General features: G+C 49.0%; 1 protein-coding gene across 7 annotated transcripts in view; it reads right to left on the bottom strand.

Annotated features, from left to right (window-relative positions):
- XYLB (xylulokinase) overlaps positions 1–17,144 on the bottom strand; it is a 60,574-nt gene that overhangs the window by 34,632 nt on the left and 8,798 nt on the right. For all 7 annotated transcript variants that reach the window (XR_005218488.1, XM_037847406.1, XM_037847393.1 and 4 more), the window contains 12 exons: positions 16,263–16,332; positions 15,435–15,515; positions 13,421–13,507; positions 12,639–12,767; positions 11,619–11,684; positions 10,222–10,294; positions 8,489–8,607; positions 5,630–5,711; positions 3,267–3,307; positions 2,517–2,632; positions 1,620–1,735; positions 944–1,017 (listed from right to left, as the gene is read on the bottom strand). Coding sequence is in view for 6 of the 7 variants with exons in the window: in XM_037847393.1 (XP_037703321.1) it covers positions 944–1,017; positions 1,620–1,735; positions 2,517–2,632; positions 3,267–3,307; positions 5,630–5,711; positions 8,489–8,607; positions 10,222–10,294; positions 11,619–11,684; positions 12,639–12,767; positions 13,421–13,507; positions 15,435–15,515; positions 16,263–16,332 (1,054 nt within the window). In the remaining variant the exon portion in view is untranslated. The remainder of the gene's footprint in view (positions 1–943; positions 1,018–1,619; positions 1,736–2,516; positions 2,633–3,266; positions 3,308–5,629; positions 5,712–8,488; positions 8,608–10,221; positions 10,295–11,618; positions 11,685–12,638; positions 12,768–13,420; positions 13,508–15,434; positions 15,516–16,262; positions 16,333–17,144) is intronic.

Below are 17,144 nucleotides of genomic sequence, written 5' to 3'. Positions count from 1 at the left end.
ATGGAGGGATCCTTCTCATCCTCTGATCACCCATCTAGAGTAAGTCCTCAGCCCACCCACCGCTTTCTCTTGTAGCACTTGGTGCTTTGCTCTTTCTCTCCCCTCTCACATTGTAATTGTACGTGTGCCTGTTCACTTGTTTACAGTGTGTCTCCCTGCTGGACAGTGGGCTCCATGGCAGGGATCACAGACCACATGTATCTTGTTCTCTTTAGTGTCCCAATGCCTGGCACCAAACAATACATATCTGTTGACTGGATGAATGAAGAAAAACTACCTTCTCCTTAACAAATCTAGGTCAGATTGGAATAAAAGAGAATGAACATATCTTATCTCTATGAGCACCAGAAACCAAAATGATCCCCCATGGGTCATTTCACCAAAACAAACTCCCTATACGTTATATAAAGCTTTCTTTTTGCAATCCAATATGGAACACCATTATTGGCCAACTTTGTTACAGTTGTTACATAGAGCATCTTACTGAAGCTCCCCAGATATTATTTAGGGTCAGAAATAACTCTCAGGCAAAGTCTACTTATAATTGTGCCTAAGAGTCACCGCCAGAGAACCTCTTTTGCTGCTCAGATGTGGCCTGTCTCTAAGCCCACTCAGCAGGTGATCTCATGGTAGCTATACAATGACACTCAACAAGGAAGCAAGCTCTATGGTACTCAGTGATGCTCAGTGTGGCCATGTGTTAGCTCAGAGGAAAACCCTTGGGTTTTCTTCACTCCTTTTTGAGGGAAAGGATGATCTCTGTCTTTGATCCTGCTGATTCTCCAGCAACCAGAATGTACCCCAGCACATCAAAAATGTTTTCTAAATCAATGGATGAGTGAACGAATGAAGTTTCTAAAAGCAGCACAATTTGATAGGCAATTATTAAATTTAATATTAAAAAATGGAGCCAATTTGGCACCAACTTCAGTAACACACATACCTCATGGTTTTCTGCATTAAACCTGTGATGTCCAATAATTTCCGGGGTGATCTCCATTACATCAAAATAAAATCCTGAAACAAAATCAGGAAGATATTAGTGGTCCAAAACAAAATATTAACTTCTCAGGTGACTGAGAAAGAGTATGGTGAAAGGACCTCATGTCCTTCTGTCCCTGGTCACCCCATGTTCCCCTAGATCTGGGAGTACTCTCAGTTCTTTCTCCCCGACAGAACAGAGGAGACTAGAAAAGCCAACTCTGGCTTTTCCTAGAAACAGCTCTTTATTCTCTCATCTAGCAGCCCATGCCAGCAAGCAGCTGCCCAACTGCCCTAAAATACCAACACAGGTTTGTCTGAGGCAGGCACATGCCCTCCACACTCAGAAGAGTAGGTGTGGTGGTTGCATCTCTGATGCTGTCACCAGGGGCTCTGAGTGGGAAAGAAGATGCAGCTATGGCCTGATCTTACACTTGGTGCATGAGAGGCAGCTGAGTGTGCTCATGGCCCTACCCTCACTCAGAACATGCAGTCCCAGTCCAGCTTGCAGGCCAGAAATAGACAGACAGGGCCCCCCCTTGGCTCCTCCATGGCCCTGCTCTCCCCAGGCTCCCCACCCCCACCCCCAGCAGGCAGCTGCTGGCCCTTCACAGGCCTAGATATCCCCAACAGCCTACCCAGATTTCCACCATTCCCCATCTCAGTGGATCGCAGCGCCTTGGAGAACTCATTCCAGGAGCCAGAAGCGGACGCATCACGGATCTTCTCTCTCATGAGGGAGCCGTTTTTAAAGCTATAGAAACACACACAATAGCTCAGAGGGACTGGAGCCATGTGTTTTGGTGAAGAGTCCCAGGCAGGGCGGCTGCAGGTCAGGCTGGACCACAACCCCACAGCCAGTGCCAGGCAGGCACCTTGAACCACTCTTCCTCAGGAATCAGGCCCCACACAAGTCCCCAGGAGTCACAGGGAAGGATGTGTTTGGGCCCTGGATACAGAGGAGGTTGCCACAGGAAGAGACATTGTGCAGGAAGTACAGTGGGAAGGGCTGGCGAGATTTACAAGACCTACACAGCCTCCAGCGGTTCTTGGGACCTAGGGGGATCAGAAACCTTCTTCCTCAGTTGACTCCCAACAGCTCTACAAAGGCCTGTGGTCAGAGCAGAGCCCAACCCTTCCCTGAGAACTGTCCGGAAGCAAGATGTCCTCACCAGCACTCGCTGAGTGCCTACCACATGCTGGGCATATCACACCATCGCTGTGCAGGACACACTCTTACTCTCCCCACTTTACCATGACGAAGGTGTGGTTCAGCTAGCACGGGGCTTGCCCGAGGTTCCATCAGATATAGGCCATGGAGTTAGGATTTAAACCTGGGTTTGGGGGCTCCACATCCTGGATTCTTCTCCACCCAGCTCCACTGTCAGCAGGAGCTGATGGGGTCCCTGGGTCTTGGCTACTCACATGAGCCTGCTGACTGAAAGGACCTGGGGTATACCCGAGATGGTGCCAGAGCTGCCCACACCTCCTTCCACCCCACCCTGGGAAGGGTGCTCACTGGCACCCAGGCCTACCATAGGAGCGCCAGGTAGTGCTGTGGGTCAACTGGATTGCAGAAGATGTGGCCTTCCAGGGCAGGTGTAGGTTCCTGGAGCCAAAGAAACAGGGTGTCGCTGGTGCCGAGGCTGACCTGGAGAGAGATGGGAGAGGTAAGGTGCCCCAGGCTCCTCCCAGCCTGCCTTTGTCCATGCACACCTCCCTCCACCAGGCATGCCCCCTGCATTCCACCCATCCCAAACCCCACTGTGTCACCCCTCACTTCAGGAACACCACTTCCTCGGAGGAATCTCTTCTGATCTCTCCTACACCAGAGGAATCAAAAGTCAGCCCCCAAATTACAGGCTGTCATGGACCTTGCAGGTTAATTTTCCAGATATTACCATAACTACATCAAGATAATGGTTTGGGGGATGACTGGTTCCCCAAATGCCTTTCCCACTAGACTCAAGAGGGGATGAATGCTTTCCTTGTTCATCTGGAGACCTCACAGCCCTCTGGTCCAAAGAATGACCTTTCTGCCACTGTGCCCAAGACTGCCAAAGTTGGCAGGAGTCCTGCCTGCTTGGCACAGGGCACCCACTGTCTAAGAATGGAGATGTGGGCAGGCCCTAGGGCCTGGGTCTTCCCGTCCTGTCCCTTAACTACCTTTTGGGGGCAGTAGGCCCTCTGACAAGCAGCAGAGAGGCTGCTGAGACCCAGCACCCTAGCCCCACACTGCAGAGAGAACTGACTCTGCCTGTCGGTGTGGGGAGAAGTCATCTTACCGCAATGTCACCTTCCTCCAGCCTCATGCCTGCCAGTGATGCTGAGAATGGGAGGGGAGCTCTGGTTAGCTACGGCCCACATGAGAGCCAAAAAGCAGACCACAGGCACCCCAGATGGGAGCACAACCCCCACCTCCCACCCCAACCCAGGACAGAAGCAGGAGCAGAGTGAGCTGAGAACTCACAAGGCCCCAAGAGGAGATGGTTTCAGGAGTCAGGGAGTGGAGGCTGCGGTCAGGGTCTGATTCGGGCTGGGAAGCCTCTTCCCTAAAGGGGTACAAACTCCCCACCCATCAGGCACTCCCAGGAGCACAGAGAACCAAGGGGCCAAGACAGGACACCAGGATCCACCTGGCAGAGAAAGGCAACCAAAGGATGATAAAGCAGGTTCCTTCTTCTCCCTAGCATTCTTCCATTTGTTAAAGTACGTAAAAGAATAAGAATCATTTTCCCAATGAGAGTCAATGAAGTTAATTTTCATTTTGCGAAAAAAAAAAATGTGGCTCACAAAAGTTTAAATTATCCAGAACTGGTACTTGTACAAGGATAGCTCTTTTCTGAGGGAGAATGAAGCTCCTAAATCTAGGGCTGGACAAGAACTGAGGCCAGAGAGAGTGGAGACAGGCCTGAGTCCCTCAGGAAGTCTGGGGCACTAGGACACCACACACAGCGCAGACCAGTGCTGCCTCTCACATGCAGGCGCCCAGGGAAACGGAGGGATGGGCCTCCCTGCCCGCTGCTGGGATCTGGCCGCTTGTCTTCGAGCCTCCATCTTACCTTCACTTCTGCACCAGGTTACCCTGGGGATCCCTTCTGGAAAATCTGTTCTTTGGCTCTGTGTTTTGATAATAGGGCTACTATGTGATAAGTCTATAGAAGTTGCTCAGGAATAGGGAGGGTCCTTGTCCGGCCCCAGGGGCTTCCTCCAAATGCCAGCTCACCAGAGCAAGGCCATCTCGGGAGTCATGGCCAGGAAGTAATACAGCACAGGGCTGGCAGGGAAAGCCTAGCCATACCCCTCGAGCTCCAACGGCAGACAGGCCCAAAGCAGGTCTAGGAGCACCATGAATGCTATCTGCAGTGATGGCATAATGACAGTAGCAGCAACTGAAATGTTCTCCCCTGATCATAAAATTCATACATAGTCACTGCAGAAAATGTAGAATATATATAATAATAATAATTATAATTATTATTATTATAAATAAATGTTAACTAAAACCTTCAGCTCAATTTCTAGGCATACAATTCCACTCCTGGACATACATGTCTCTCCTTTTATTTTTTTATATTTATTCATTTTTTTTTTTTTGGTCCATTTCCCTCTCATCTGTATTACCAGTAGGAGGCAAGTGCAGGAAAGCTAATAGGTATGAAAACCAGGAGGAGGGCTAAAGTTAGAAGATAAGTGAATTTTTTTTTAAAAGGAGAGAGAAACAGAAGAAAGAAGGACCCATTCTATCTGCCCACAGAGAGAAGCAGGAGTGGTTCTAAGGGAAGTCAGATTCCCTTATGACAGCCAAGCCATCTGTCCCCCGTACCTGAGACTCCTCTCTCACTGCAGCACTTCCTGGGAGGAGGAGCTGCAGGCTCCAGGAAGGTGTTTTTGGGGTACAGTTGTCCGATAAAATACAGGATGCCCAGTAACACTTGAATTTCAGATAAACAATATTTGGGACATATGCAAAGAAATAACACTTGAATTTCAGATAAACAATAATTGGGACATATGCAAAGAAATTTTATTTACATGAAATTCAAATATTGCATGGGACATACTTATGCCAAAAAAATTATTCACCATTTCTCTGAAATTCAAGTTTAATTAGGTGTCCTGTATTTTTATTTACTAATTCTGGCAACCCTAGTTTGGTGGCTCATTCGGGAAAGAGGGGTGGGGCTCACCCTGGCCTTTCTTCAGGGGCCTGTGACGGGCCCTTAAGGAGGAGGCGTTAGGAAACCCTAGAGGAAAAGAGAAGGAAGAAGGGGAGAGGCCAGAGGAGGAGATGGGTGTCTGGGGTCCCAAAGGAACATGGATGAGGAACAAGTCACATCTATAGAGCAAATGACGGGGCAGAGACTCAAAACTCTTGTCTCAGGAAGGCTGAAGGAACCGAGACGTTGGAACAGAAAAGGCTGCCTTGGGGGAAGCCTGCTTTAATTTCGAAGAATTTTGACCCGGAGGGGCAGACCCAGAGGCTCTAGCAGGCAGAGTTAGTGCCAAGGTGGGAGCAGGTACAAGGAGACGGATTTCAAGCCCACAGTGGGGCCGACTGCCAGGGATGGAGGGAGAGCAGAATTCTCAGATGCCCAGCATGGGCCAAGCCAGGCTATCTGGAGAGAGAAGCCCCCAAGGGGCTCACCTGGGTTGTCCCCAGTGAAGGCCACCACTTTGCATCCAGGATGAAATCCATAGCGTTGGACGTAATATGAAGAAACGGCTCCCTGGGGAGGAAAAGCAAGCATTGAATCTTCAGCTGAGGTACATCCTGAGGTGAACCCCACCTGTCAGCAGAAGTTGTATCTCACAGCCATTCACACCTCTGGCTGTGGGAAAGCCACAAGCTCCAGGTCACCGGAGCGGAAGGGATCTTTTTGTTGCGCCTCCAGTCACATCATTCTCTGTCGCAAACCAGGGAGGTCCCCCTATTCACAAAACGCCCGAGGAGCCATGTGCAGATTTGAAATCAGAACAGGGGGTCTGTCTCAGCCTCAGTCATCCTGTCACCTCAAAGACCGCTTGATTTGAGATTCAAGGCAGCTAGAACAAACCAAACCCACCTTGTATCTGTTTTATAAGTTCTAAGTTCTGCATATAGCATTCAGAAAAATAAGTAAATAAAAGATTTCAAGATAATGCCACACAAGCACCTTCCATCATCCCGGATTAAGGATCATCAGACAAGGAAGTGTGGAGGTCAACATTTTAAAGCAAACAAAACAGAGAAAGGCAGTGTGGGGGAGGGAGACTCACCCAAGTACCACAGCCCTCAGGGCCCCTCCAAGAGGCTGTGGGATCACAGGGCAGATACCCGCCCCACCGCTGCCCCCCAGACAGATCTATATTCTTTACAAAGTATGGCTATGAAAACTTTTTTTTTCCTTTCCCTGCCTTAATCTTAGTTCCAAAGTTTAAAATAAGTGATGGGATTTCCTGGTATCTGGAAAGAAAATTTTGCTCCATCCAGCAAAATTTCAGATTTGTATCAGAATAAGCCATCTCCTGGGAAAATAAATGCCTTGGCCTCAGTTCCCTCAGAAAGCAGAGCCTGAGTCAGGGGCTTGAGTACAGGTGGTTTGTTCGGGGTAGTGACCCCAGAAACAGGAGTGGGGCACTGGGAAGTGTGAAATAGTCATTGCTGTGGGAGACTGGGCCCTACCGCATTGGGGACCTCCGAGAAGCTGTGCACAGAGCACCTCGGATGGTATGAGGGGAGCACTGGCCCACAGGCTCCCATGCCCCATTGATGAAGGCTCCCTAGGGGGAGACAACTCCCTGCACCTCCAGACTGCGGAGCACAAGTGTGGAGTCAGAGAAGCCCCAGAGTAGAAGGCAAGAGAAGTGCAATGCAGCTAAGGCCACTGCTGCTCTGTGACCCCTGCATGAAGCTACAACAGCTGGAGTCCAAGGTGGGGCACGAGACGTGCCCCATAGAACACATCCCCCAACAGTTTCCTGTACAAAACAAGAGAAAGCTATATGGGAGCTACCTTCAAAAAAAAGAGATGATAGAAAACTTGGATTTCGCTTGTTTTCCCCCATAAGGCAGTGCATATGTTGCAAATGAAAATACATTTTTAAGAATCACTTCTCTCCTGTTCCTCAGAGCTGCTCGTCTGCACCGTCTCCTTCTTGGAAGCATGTGTTCTTGGCATAAGACAAATAAAGCATGCTGCCATGGGCAAAACATTGCTCTCACCCTCACAGTCAGCAAAAAGCTGTGCATGGAGTACTGTAAATTATGTCTCTGAGCCAGTGGGTTGGCTGTCTCCTGCTCACTCCTCCTCTGACTTTCTGGTCTGTACCAGCCTGTCTGGGTCTCAAACAGTCAACTTCCACAGGGCAGGAGCACTCTTCCTTAAGTACTATGTATAACCACACTTGGCACACTGGCCTCACAGCACTTTGGATGATGATGGTTTGGCTTTGAGGATCTGCCCCTTGGTGTCAAAGGCTGTTTTCAGCGTGTCAGTGTGAATTTCAGGAGAAAAGTACTCCTGTGGCTGAGACTTGGCCCTCAACTCAGATCCCCAATGGGAAGTGCTCGTCATAGGTTGATCAGCTGTGTAACCCATCCTCTCACCTCCGTGACTCTGCCCAGACCTCTGGATGCCCCTTCTCCTTCCTTCACCCCCACCATTCCGTCCACACACACATGCTCTCCAACTGCTCTGGCTGTGTGCATGTGCTTCCCACCAACAGGTCCTAAGAGCAGGGCCTGGGCCTCTCTCTGCTCTGTTCTCCCCACAGGACACCCAAGAACAGGGCTGGCCAACTAGGGCACAACTAGGGCCTTCCCAGCCAGTGCCTATTCTGACTTTGTGGTGCCACGCTGACTGTTATGTTTCATAATAACCCTGGGACCAGGTACTTTCTTAAGCACTTTAAATGTATTAAGTCATTCGATTCACACAACAGTCCCACAAGACAGTATCAGTATTCTAGATGAGGAACTAGGCACAGAGTAAAGTCACAGAGCTGGCTACTGGGAGAGCCATGATTTGGTCCCCAGGTTAGGTTTTCCTAACTTCTGCACTCTGCCAGGTTCACTGGTATTTCTTTTTATTTTCCCTAAGACTGCGTACTTCAAGCTTCAGTATGGACCCTGGTCCCAGATTACACAAATACCAAAATTCAGTTATTACATTCAGGTATTATAAACACTAGAACTTTAGTATTCTGTGCATTTTTTTCCTTACGTATGGAATGACCCAGAAACTATGCCTTCAATATTTTTTCCTACTCTAAAAAACATGTAGTGAAATTCTCTGCAGCCCTCCCCACATCCCAGCCAAGAGGAAGATGTCTATACAGGCACCTGAGCACCTAATATGTGTGCAAGGCACCGAGCCAAACACTTTAACTTGACTTACGTCAAATGCTTGTCTTATACAAAACTGAAAATCTCAAGTGTGTAAATTCATAAGTGTGTGTGTACACTGCACTGCTTCCCCAGCAGCCACTCACTCTTAGATGAGCCCCATTCAGACAGGGGACCTACCACAACTGAGCATGATGGTACAAGTAGGCCAAGCTTCTCCTCTAAATGGGGTGCACAGGCATCAAGGCAAACTTGGGACCAGACTTTGTCATGTATCTGCAACAAATTCATTCCAGAACCTAAAGGAGAAAAAAATAGAAACATCTTGAAAAAGGTCTTTTTGTGAAAACGCACAAATCTGGCAGCGAGCAGGTAACTCTCGCAGCAAACTTGTACCTGGAGCTCTCTCCTAGTGGAATACACGCGACATGCCGAGATCATTCTAGAACCACAGAACCAGAGGCCAGCAGGGCTCCTGAAAACACACAGCACCACTGCCTCCTCCCAGTATTCCTCACAGACTCAAACACCATGGTAGCCTGCATTTCTGCTGCTCTAAGACCTGGGCAGGAGAGGGAAAACTATCAGCAATATGCTGACTGGGAACCTCTCTACGTGTCCACTCAGAGGCAGCCGTGGCACTGCACATAGGCCAGCCCTCGGAGATTTCCCAGTCACATCTACCTTTTGGAGGAGAGCTCCCAGATTCCTCCAAACTTCCTCGTCTCATCACTGAGATCAGCTTGCAAAGTCTTTCCTAAGACATTGTACATCCCCAAGGCTTCTCTGAGGATGGGAAAGGGGAGAGAACCCAGTGGAGGGGGACAGAGACGGCCTGGAGGCTGATGGTGCCATGTGCCTACGTGAGAGGGTTAGACAGCTGGTCTATTAGGAGGTGACCTCTTAGGTGAGAGTGAGGGCAGCAGTGTGGAGGGCTGAAGAACATGAATCTCTGAAATGCACACTGGAGCAGGGTGTGACTTTCTTCCAGCAGCACTTCACAGCTGGGGAGGTGTGGAGAATACAGGTGGACAGTCAGGCTATTCCAAGTTTAGGGTCTGCCAGTCAGAATTTAAAGGAGTGAGCTGTATGGAACCTTGTCTTCTTCAGACTGTGGGTGAAGCTAGGGAACCACATCTTTGTCACCTTACTTTCTCTCTCTGAAAACAGAATAACACCTGGCATTCTACAGCTTTCAAAACACTTCAGATGAGTTCCCCTGAGGCTCAGAACGTTCCAGGACTCCTTTCTGGAGCCACTTTCGTTGGTCTGGTTCTAGCCCCATCCAAGAGTTCCTTCAGCAACTTCCTCCCAGCTTTTCCCCGTTGATCCCCAACTCCTGGAATTCACACCCTGTGTTGTCCCCTCCCACACTGTACCAGAGCCTGTCTGTGACTAATCGACTTTCAAGATTAGCTTGTTAGAGACTGTGGCATCTACTTGGCTGCTCTCTCTCTCTCATCGCCCACTTGGGAATCCAGCTGCAATGCCATTAATGGCCCTATGGAGAGGCCCACATGGCAAGGTACTGAGGCCTCTTGTCAACAGTCATGCAAGTGACCTTTGAAGTGGATCCCCCAGCCCCAGTCAAACCTTTAGATTCCTGCAGCCCTGGCTGACAGCTTGACTGCATCCCCATGGGAGATCCTGAGCCAGAACCACCCAGCTGAGCCACTCCCAGATTCTTGGTCCTCAGAATTATGTCAGATAATAAACACTTGTGGTCTTCAGCTGCTAAGTGTTGGGGTAATTTGTTACGCAGCAAAAGATAACTAATATACTCCTTTCTCAGCAATGGATGGGGGTGCTGAAAGGCTGGTACCCCCCAGGGTGGATGAGGCTCACACTGCCGGCATGTCCACATGCGTGCATGCACACGGAGCAGGTGCCCACCCAGGACTGTGGAGGCTTACCATCACTGTAGTCAATTGGGGAGTAAAACCCAAGGAATAAGGAAGCAGCAAAGCTACTGACCAAAGAAATTCTCTGTAAGAGACAGAAACACAGTGACATATGACATATGACACATAACTCACTTCCATATACCCTAAGCAACCAAATTCTTCTGATACACACAGCAACATGAGAAGAGTTTTAAATTGCGGGGGGAAGTAGAAACTTTGAGCAAGATGCCCAAGTAATGGCAGTGATTGAGTATTCCAGGTAAGAGCAAACACCAAAGAACTGACTCCTTGGGGGAGCACTTCACTCTCTGTAATTTCTGACGGACCCAACCTGCCAAGATCAATAAAGACAAAAAGCAAAAACCCTATGAAAAATCTACACTTAGGGAAGCAGGTTTTCCATCTGGAATCCTTATCCTAGGGAAGGTGCTGCCCTGATCTCCTTCCTCCGTTCCTACGGTCTTTACATCTGGCCCCAAGGGAAGTAGGATGCATGGTCACTGCACTCAGAAATAACAGAGATATGCTCTGGGGTTCAGAATAAGTGTAAATGGAAGTTGCTCCTAGGAAGCCAGAGACTCCAAACCCAAACCAGAGGAATGGATTTTAAATACCAGCCTGAGGGTCTGTGCTTCCACATGGGAATCAGGGGCCTTGGACCAGTAGAAAGAAGGTCATCTCCAACCCACACACACACACACACATCAGGCCCACCTTTGCTCCCTACACAGAATATGGGGAAGTTTTTCTCCACCCCACCCCACCCAGAGCCTACATAATGGCTAATGGCTAGTGCTACAGAATAATTAATTAATAATATTAATTAAATAACAAGCTGCATGGTAATTTCCAAGATTGAAAAAGCACTTTGGTTTAAAATGAGCCGATCGTTTTCTATTTCTCAGAGATGAAACTCACTAGCCAGGGTGCCAAGCTGCTTCTCATGTAGCATTCAGCCCTGGCTTTTAGCAACTGTGGATCCAGGAGTGGGATCTAGGGTCTTGTGGCTTGGGCTCCAGTTGAAGGGCCACAGATGAGGACATGGAGGTCCAGCTTCACACATTTCCAAATAAAACCCTTATCCCATGGCCACTGTCTGGTGACCATCCTGCAGGAAACTGAAAGCCTAAAGGGCACCCAGACCCCTACTCAGGTGGTCACAGGGAGACACTGTCCCAGGCATTCCCACCCACGAGGGTCCCCGACTTCTCTTTCCCACCGTTCCATTCTTTCCCTCTTCCTTGGAAATAGCCTAACAGCAACAAAAAAGCAAATTCAATACATCATCTTTTAATGTCTGTTATTCAATGTTTTTAGACAATGCATACAAGATGCATTTGTGCTAAAGGTAAGCATTATAAGAAATTCAACTGCGACTTTCAATCAAATATGAATGTTTAACCAACCTCTGTGTGTGAATAGGCCTCAGGGTCCTGCTGGTAAATCTTTGCAATTTGGTTTCCTGTAAAACGCTGGGAAAGGAATAAGAATTCTTAGGAACCCAAATCCCACATGAAACAAATGTTCAACTCAATAAAATGGCTTTCATATAGCAAACACTGGGTGTTAGTTGGTGACATAAAAGCATTTTAAAGGCCTCAAATCTGGAAATGCTTGAGGCCTGCTGAACACCCAAGACAATGTTATTTTGACCTCGGAATCCTTAAAATGTTCTTGGTAATGCACCACTCAGGCAATCAGCAATAGCTCTGCCTGTACAGGCTCTGCGACGAGCCAGTGACTCCTCAGCCCTCCCTGGAGGACTCCTCACAGGTCGAGACCGCATAATTCATAGTGAGTAACTCTGGCCCTTTACACAGCACAGTAACTGCTCTAACCAAGGGCACCAGTGCAAAGGGCTTAAGTATATCCACCCCCCACACAGCCATTCCCACGTTTTTCTTATTTCAGGTGGCCTGAGGAGAACCAGTCCCATCCCCTAAACCTCTACTCCAGGGATGATCTCATGACCCAAGCTGGGCTAACCAGCTTCCCAGGGACTGTGGCTGAAGCCAGCAGGAAAGAGGCATTCTTTTTTGTTTTTTTGCCAGGCATTGTACTAAGTGACTTACATGCATTAATTCCTTTTCACTTTAAAACAACCCAAAAGTAAGTCCTAATTTTGTACCCCAGTTTACAGGTGAAACTGAGGTCCATCATCACCCCCCCCACACACACACACACAGCAGCTCAATGTGAGGGGCACAGCTGTGGTCACACCTCAGCTATGACCAGGGAACACAGAGGAGGAGGAGGCAGGGCAGGGATCAGGACCCAGAGACAAAGCACCCGCCGGGCTCTGTGGGGCTGACACACACAACCTCCTGGGGCAGGCTGCCCCACCATGTCCTCCCCAGACACCTGGGAGAAGGGACCACAGCCAGCCACCAGCCTTCCTTCCTGGACTGGCCCCAGGGCCTGCCCACCTCGTAGGCGCGGGACCCCGTGAGGCAGCTGAGAGTCTGGGCCCCGCCGACAGCAGCCTCCAACTGGCGGCACTGGGCTGTGGTGCTGGAGTCCATCCACACTGGGCAGTCGGAGATGGAGAAACAGGCCTGGAATAAAGAGGCAGAGGTGCCAGCTTGAGCTGTGCCTGCTGACTCTGGGAGCCACACCGGCACTGGCCACTACACTGCCCATCACAGATGGGCAGGCGCCTCTTCCCTGGACGGGGCCTGGGAAGACCCTCGGGCGCGCCCTTCCTGCCCAAACCAAGGCCTGCCCCAACAGAGTTACTTCCCAGAACGCCTGCGGTTGAAAAGTTCTAATGAGTGAGCTCAAGTGCTGCAGGCAACGCTAAATAAACATGGACACAGAACGGCTAGAGCTGCAGCAAAGCATAGGCTTCACAGGGGCTCTTGGAGTCCAAGAGGAAAGCAGAGGCCAAAGCCCAGTTTCCCAGCTGCATCACTATGAGGCATTATGCACTGAGGGGAGATTCCCAAGATAGCGGGGGGTGGGAGTTGTGCTGGGCAGGAGGGGCTCATATGACGAGGGTTAGCGCAGGACCCTCTATCCAGACGCCAGATATGCTCCACTGTAGGGAGGCAGGACCAGCCATGCTCATGGGACCACTGCCAAAACCACCTTACATGCCTGACTGTGTATAAAAGCCCAATTTCAGGGCCCACAGGGCTAGGGAGTCCTCACCACAGAAATGGTGCTTCTGCAGCATGTTCTCAAACCCTCATGACACAGCCCCAGTTACCTGCAGCTGCTGGTGTAACAGGAGGTCTGGTGACAGGCTCGTCAGCACCTGGCTGGCCCCCGTCTTCCAGTATACGCTTCCGTGCTGCTGTTGAGGGAAATCCCAAAACACGGTCATGCAGCTGCCCACATGGGTGTTGTCGTCTTCAGAAAGAATAGAAAGAACCCCAACCGCACTCCAAAAAACCGGATTCCGAGCCTGCCCCAGCCACTTCTTAAACACAGAGCTCATTGCCATCATGGGACTTGCTTGTCATTTCTATAAAGTTGTCCATCTCAAAACTTGCAAGAAGGATCCAAGAAAGAATTATTGATCTGGATTTCGGGGACTTTTGTAAAATTGCACATAAATATATTGCTCACAGTATTTCTGAATACCATTCATGCACTCACTCACTCATCCATGCATTCATTCAACAAACATTTATGGGCACAAAGGCCGTGCCAGGCCCAGAAGAGAGTAACATGAATACAGATGAATAGGATATTATCGTCCCTATTCTTCAGGACATTGGTGTTCGGTCAGGGAAAAGGCACAAATGTACAATTACAAAATCCTGTGGATCTGCAGTGATGGGCCGTGGGAGCACAGAAGAGGGGCACCTAACTGGCTGGGGTGCAGCTAGGTGGACATGGACATGAGTATTAGGAAAGGATCCCTACAGTTGAGATAGGGTGGGTGTTCCATGCAGAGAGAGCCCACAGGTGAGAGAGAGCCTGGCAGGTCCAGGGATTGGTTGAATTCTGAGCAGTGGGCCCGGGAGTGGGGCAGGAGGTGGGTGATGGGGCTGGAGGGAAAGGTGATGACCTGAGCACCAATGGCCTTGAAATCCATGCTCAGGAGGTTAGGGTTTATTTTGGAGGTGATGGGAGCCCTGGATTAGCATGGGAGTGACATCGCCAGGGCTGCATATATGAAAGAGCTTTAGGGAGTTGTGTAGAAGACAGACTGGAGGGTGGCAGTATGGAGCTGATGCCCAGATAAAAAAAAAGGTACTCTGCCTTGGGCAACAGAGGCAGTGATGGAGAAGAGGTGGTAGACTCAAGAGACATGTACAGATCAATGGGATGGGGCTCCCCTGGATGTGGGGGTGGGTAAGGTGGAAGAGTCAAGACCCTTGGGCTGTGCCCATGGGTGGACAGAGAGAATTCCCTGAGAAAGGGAACCCACGGAAGAAGAGGTCTGTGGAAGATTCAGAGCTCAGTCTGGGAGAAGGCAAGTTTGAGATGTTCATGGGGGGCCAGGGGAATGCCTAGGAGGCAGATGGGAGTCCAGGCTTGGGGCTTAGGTGAAAGAAGTGGGTGAGATCACCCAGGGGATCTATCTGGTTTTGCAAGGATCAGAATAATAAATCGCTGTTGGGTTTCAGATCAGGAGGAAGGGGATACATCTTCAGTAAGCACTCTGTAATGAAGATGTGAAAATCACGGTGATTTGCAGGTTTCCTCTCTTACCAACTATGTGGCCTTGGGCAAGTGATGGCACCTTTCTGGGCCTCGGTTTCCCCACGTAAATGGCAATGATAAAAACAGCTAAAACGTTAAGAGAATCCATTACGTAGTAGCTACTGCTCTCTGTGTTCAACACTCTCAATGACACTATGACAGATGAGGATTTATAGGTGTTGTAAAACTACTCTCATCATTATTAGTAGTATAATTTCTTTCCTTGTTTTTACTTTCAGGAAATAGAAAATTAATTTCAGTGCCCCAAAAAGTTATAATAAATTCATGTTAAATGCTTCCTCCATCCCTTTCAAGGATCTCTATTCAGGCCCCCTTCACCAAGTGTCCTATTTTCTAAAATAAGGCTTAATGGTAAGAACAGTCTCAGATCCTTTTGGAAGGAGGTAAGTTTACACCCCCTCCCAGCAAAATGGCTGTAGGGGGTTCTTACTAACAACACAATCATGCAGTGGCTCTCCAGAAAGACCATCTTCCCCCCCTGGGGCAGCTGTCACCATTGCCCAAGACAGCTGTCCCCACGCGGCAGAAGGAGGCCACTAAAAACGAACCTGGCCTGCCCCAGACATAGCCAGGACTTGAGAGAAATCAAAGCCCGAAGCCTTCATCTTCTCCAAGATGACATCCAGAGCCTGAGGGAAAAAAAACAAAATCCACCATGACTAAAATAAACCACTGAATTAGGCAACAGCACAAGTCTCAAAATTAAAAAGCACATGCCTGCCATTACAGATAAGGGCTCTGGGGCAGATGATGACGAAGTAATTGATGACTCAGAATTTTTTAAGCACTAGAATGAATTAAACAAATAGCATCAATCAAATAAAAAGGTGAATGATACTAAAAATGTTTTAAATAAATGGAATCATAAACCACTAATCCTCAAATTTTGCTTCTCCAATTTTGTGAATTCCAAGCACTCAGGAAAAGCAAAAATAAGGCAGCCCAAATTTTGGGTTTCTCTATTTGCATTTTCAACCCAGCATATTAAATATCTGACCTCATGGCAACAAAGGAGTGAAGAGCAAGGCAGAGGGCTCCCATCAAAGATCCAGGAGTACAAGGATGGAGAGTCAGGAGGGAGTGGGGAGAGATGGTGGCATTTGCCCAATCCCCCCATTCCACCCCCCAATGACTGGGTGAAATCTTCTTTCTGCTGAGAGTCATGGGTGGGATGACGGTGGTGCCTGGCAGAGCCGGACATTTCCTCTAAGATTTCAGAGCAGGTTACTGAGCAGTTAGAGACTCACCCCAGCCTCCGTGACTCCCCTGAGGGTAGAGAGGCCACTCACCAACATCTGGGCTTCCTAGCAAACCAGTGAGCCTGTGGGGTGAGGCAGGTGGGGGGACAGAAGAGGGACAGCAGTCTCAGTGCTTACCTGGACCCACATTAGGACAGGAGAAGTAACCGTCAGCCCGTCCTTGTGAATATGCACACCGCCCTGAGTCCTGCAAGGAGAACAGGAGTGAATGTGGAACAAAGTCTTAGAGCAAGCCTTCCAAGGCCAACAGGGGCCCAGAGGCAGCAGAGCTTGCTTGGAACCTCAAGCTAAAGATGAGTACCCCGCAACCCCCACCCTCAAACAGGAACTCTAGGATTGAACAGGCGCAAGTGCTGGGTAAGATGGAAAGAAAGGGAAGGCATGGAAATTGCCCAGAGTGACCCAGAGACGCAGTTCTCAGAAAGCACCAGCAAAAAGAAACCTGAATAATGAGTGGCTCAGCCTAGAAGGCAGGCACTGAGTTGCCTGGTGCAGCAGCCATGAAGGAAATGGGAGGTTAAAAACCCTCTCGAGCCCAGTTTGGAGAAGCAGAGGAGGTGTGGCTACACAAAGGGGCTCCAGCACCTACAGGAAAAATTTCCTGACTATCGCAATAGAGCAAGGAGTCCTTGGATTGCAGGCCCAGGAAGTTATCTGGAAACCCATTCCCACCCTCCTCACCTCACAAGACCCTCTTGCAAATAGCTGATATGATAAAATCCCATCCATTCTATTAGAGTTTAAATTAAAACAGGCTCAGAATCCATACCAAGCTACTGTCAGAGAATCATATGATCCAGCCATTACATTCCTAAGTACCTAGTCAAGAGAAATGAATGTATACAGCCACAGAAAGAGTAATACATAAATGTTCATAGCAGCCTTATTTGTAACAATTAAAAGCTGGAATCAACCCAGGTGTCCCTAAATAGGTAAACAGATAAACAAACTGCGGGACACCTGTGCAATGGAATACAACTCAGCAAAAAAAGAAAATGA

The sequence above is a fragment of the Choloepus didactylus genome, chromosome 1, assembly GCF_015220235.1.
Source record: "Choloepus didactylus isolate mChoDid1 chromosome 1, mChoDid1.pri, whole genome shotgun sequence".
Lineage (NCBI taxonomy): Eukaryota > Metazoa > Chordata > Mammalia > Pilosa > Megalonychidae > Choloepus > Choloepus didactylus.
The sequence above is the reverse complement of the archived record's forward strand: the minus strand, read 5'-3'. Positions and strand labels throughout refer to the sequence as shown.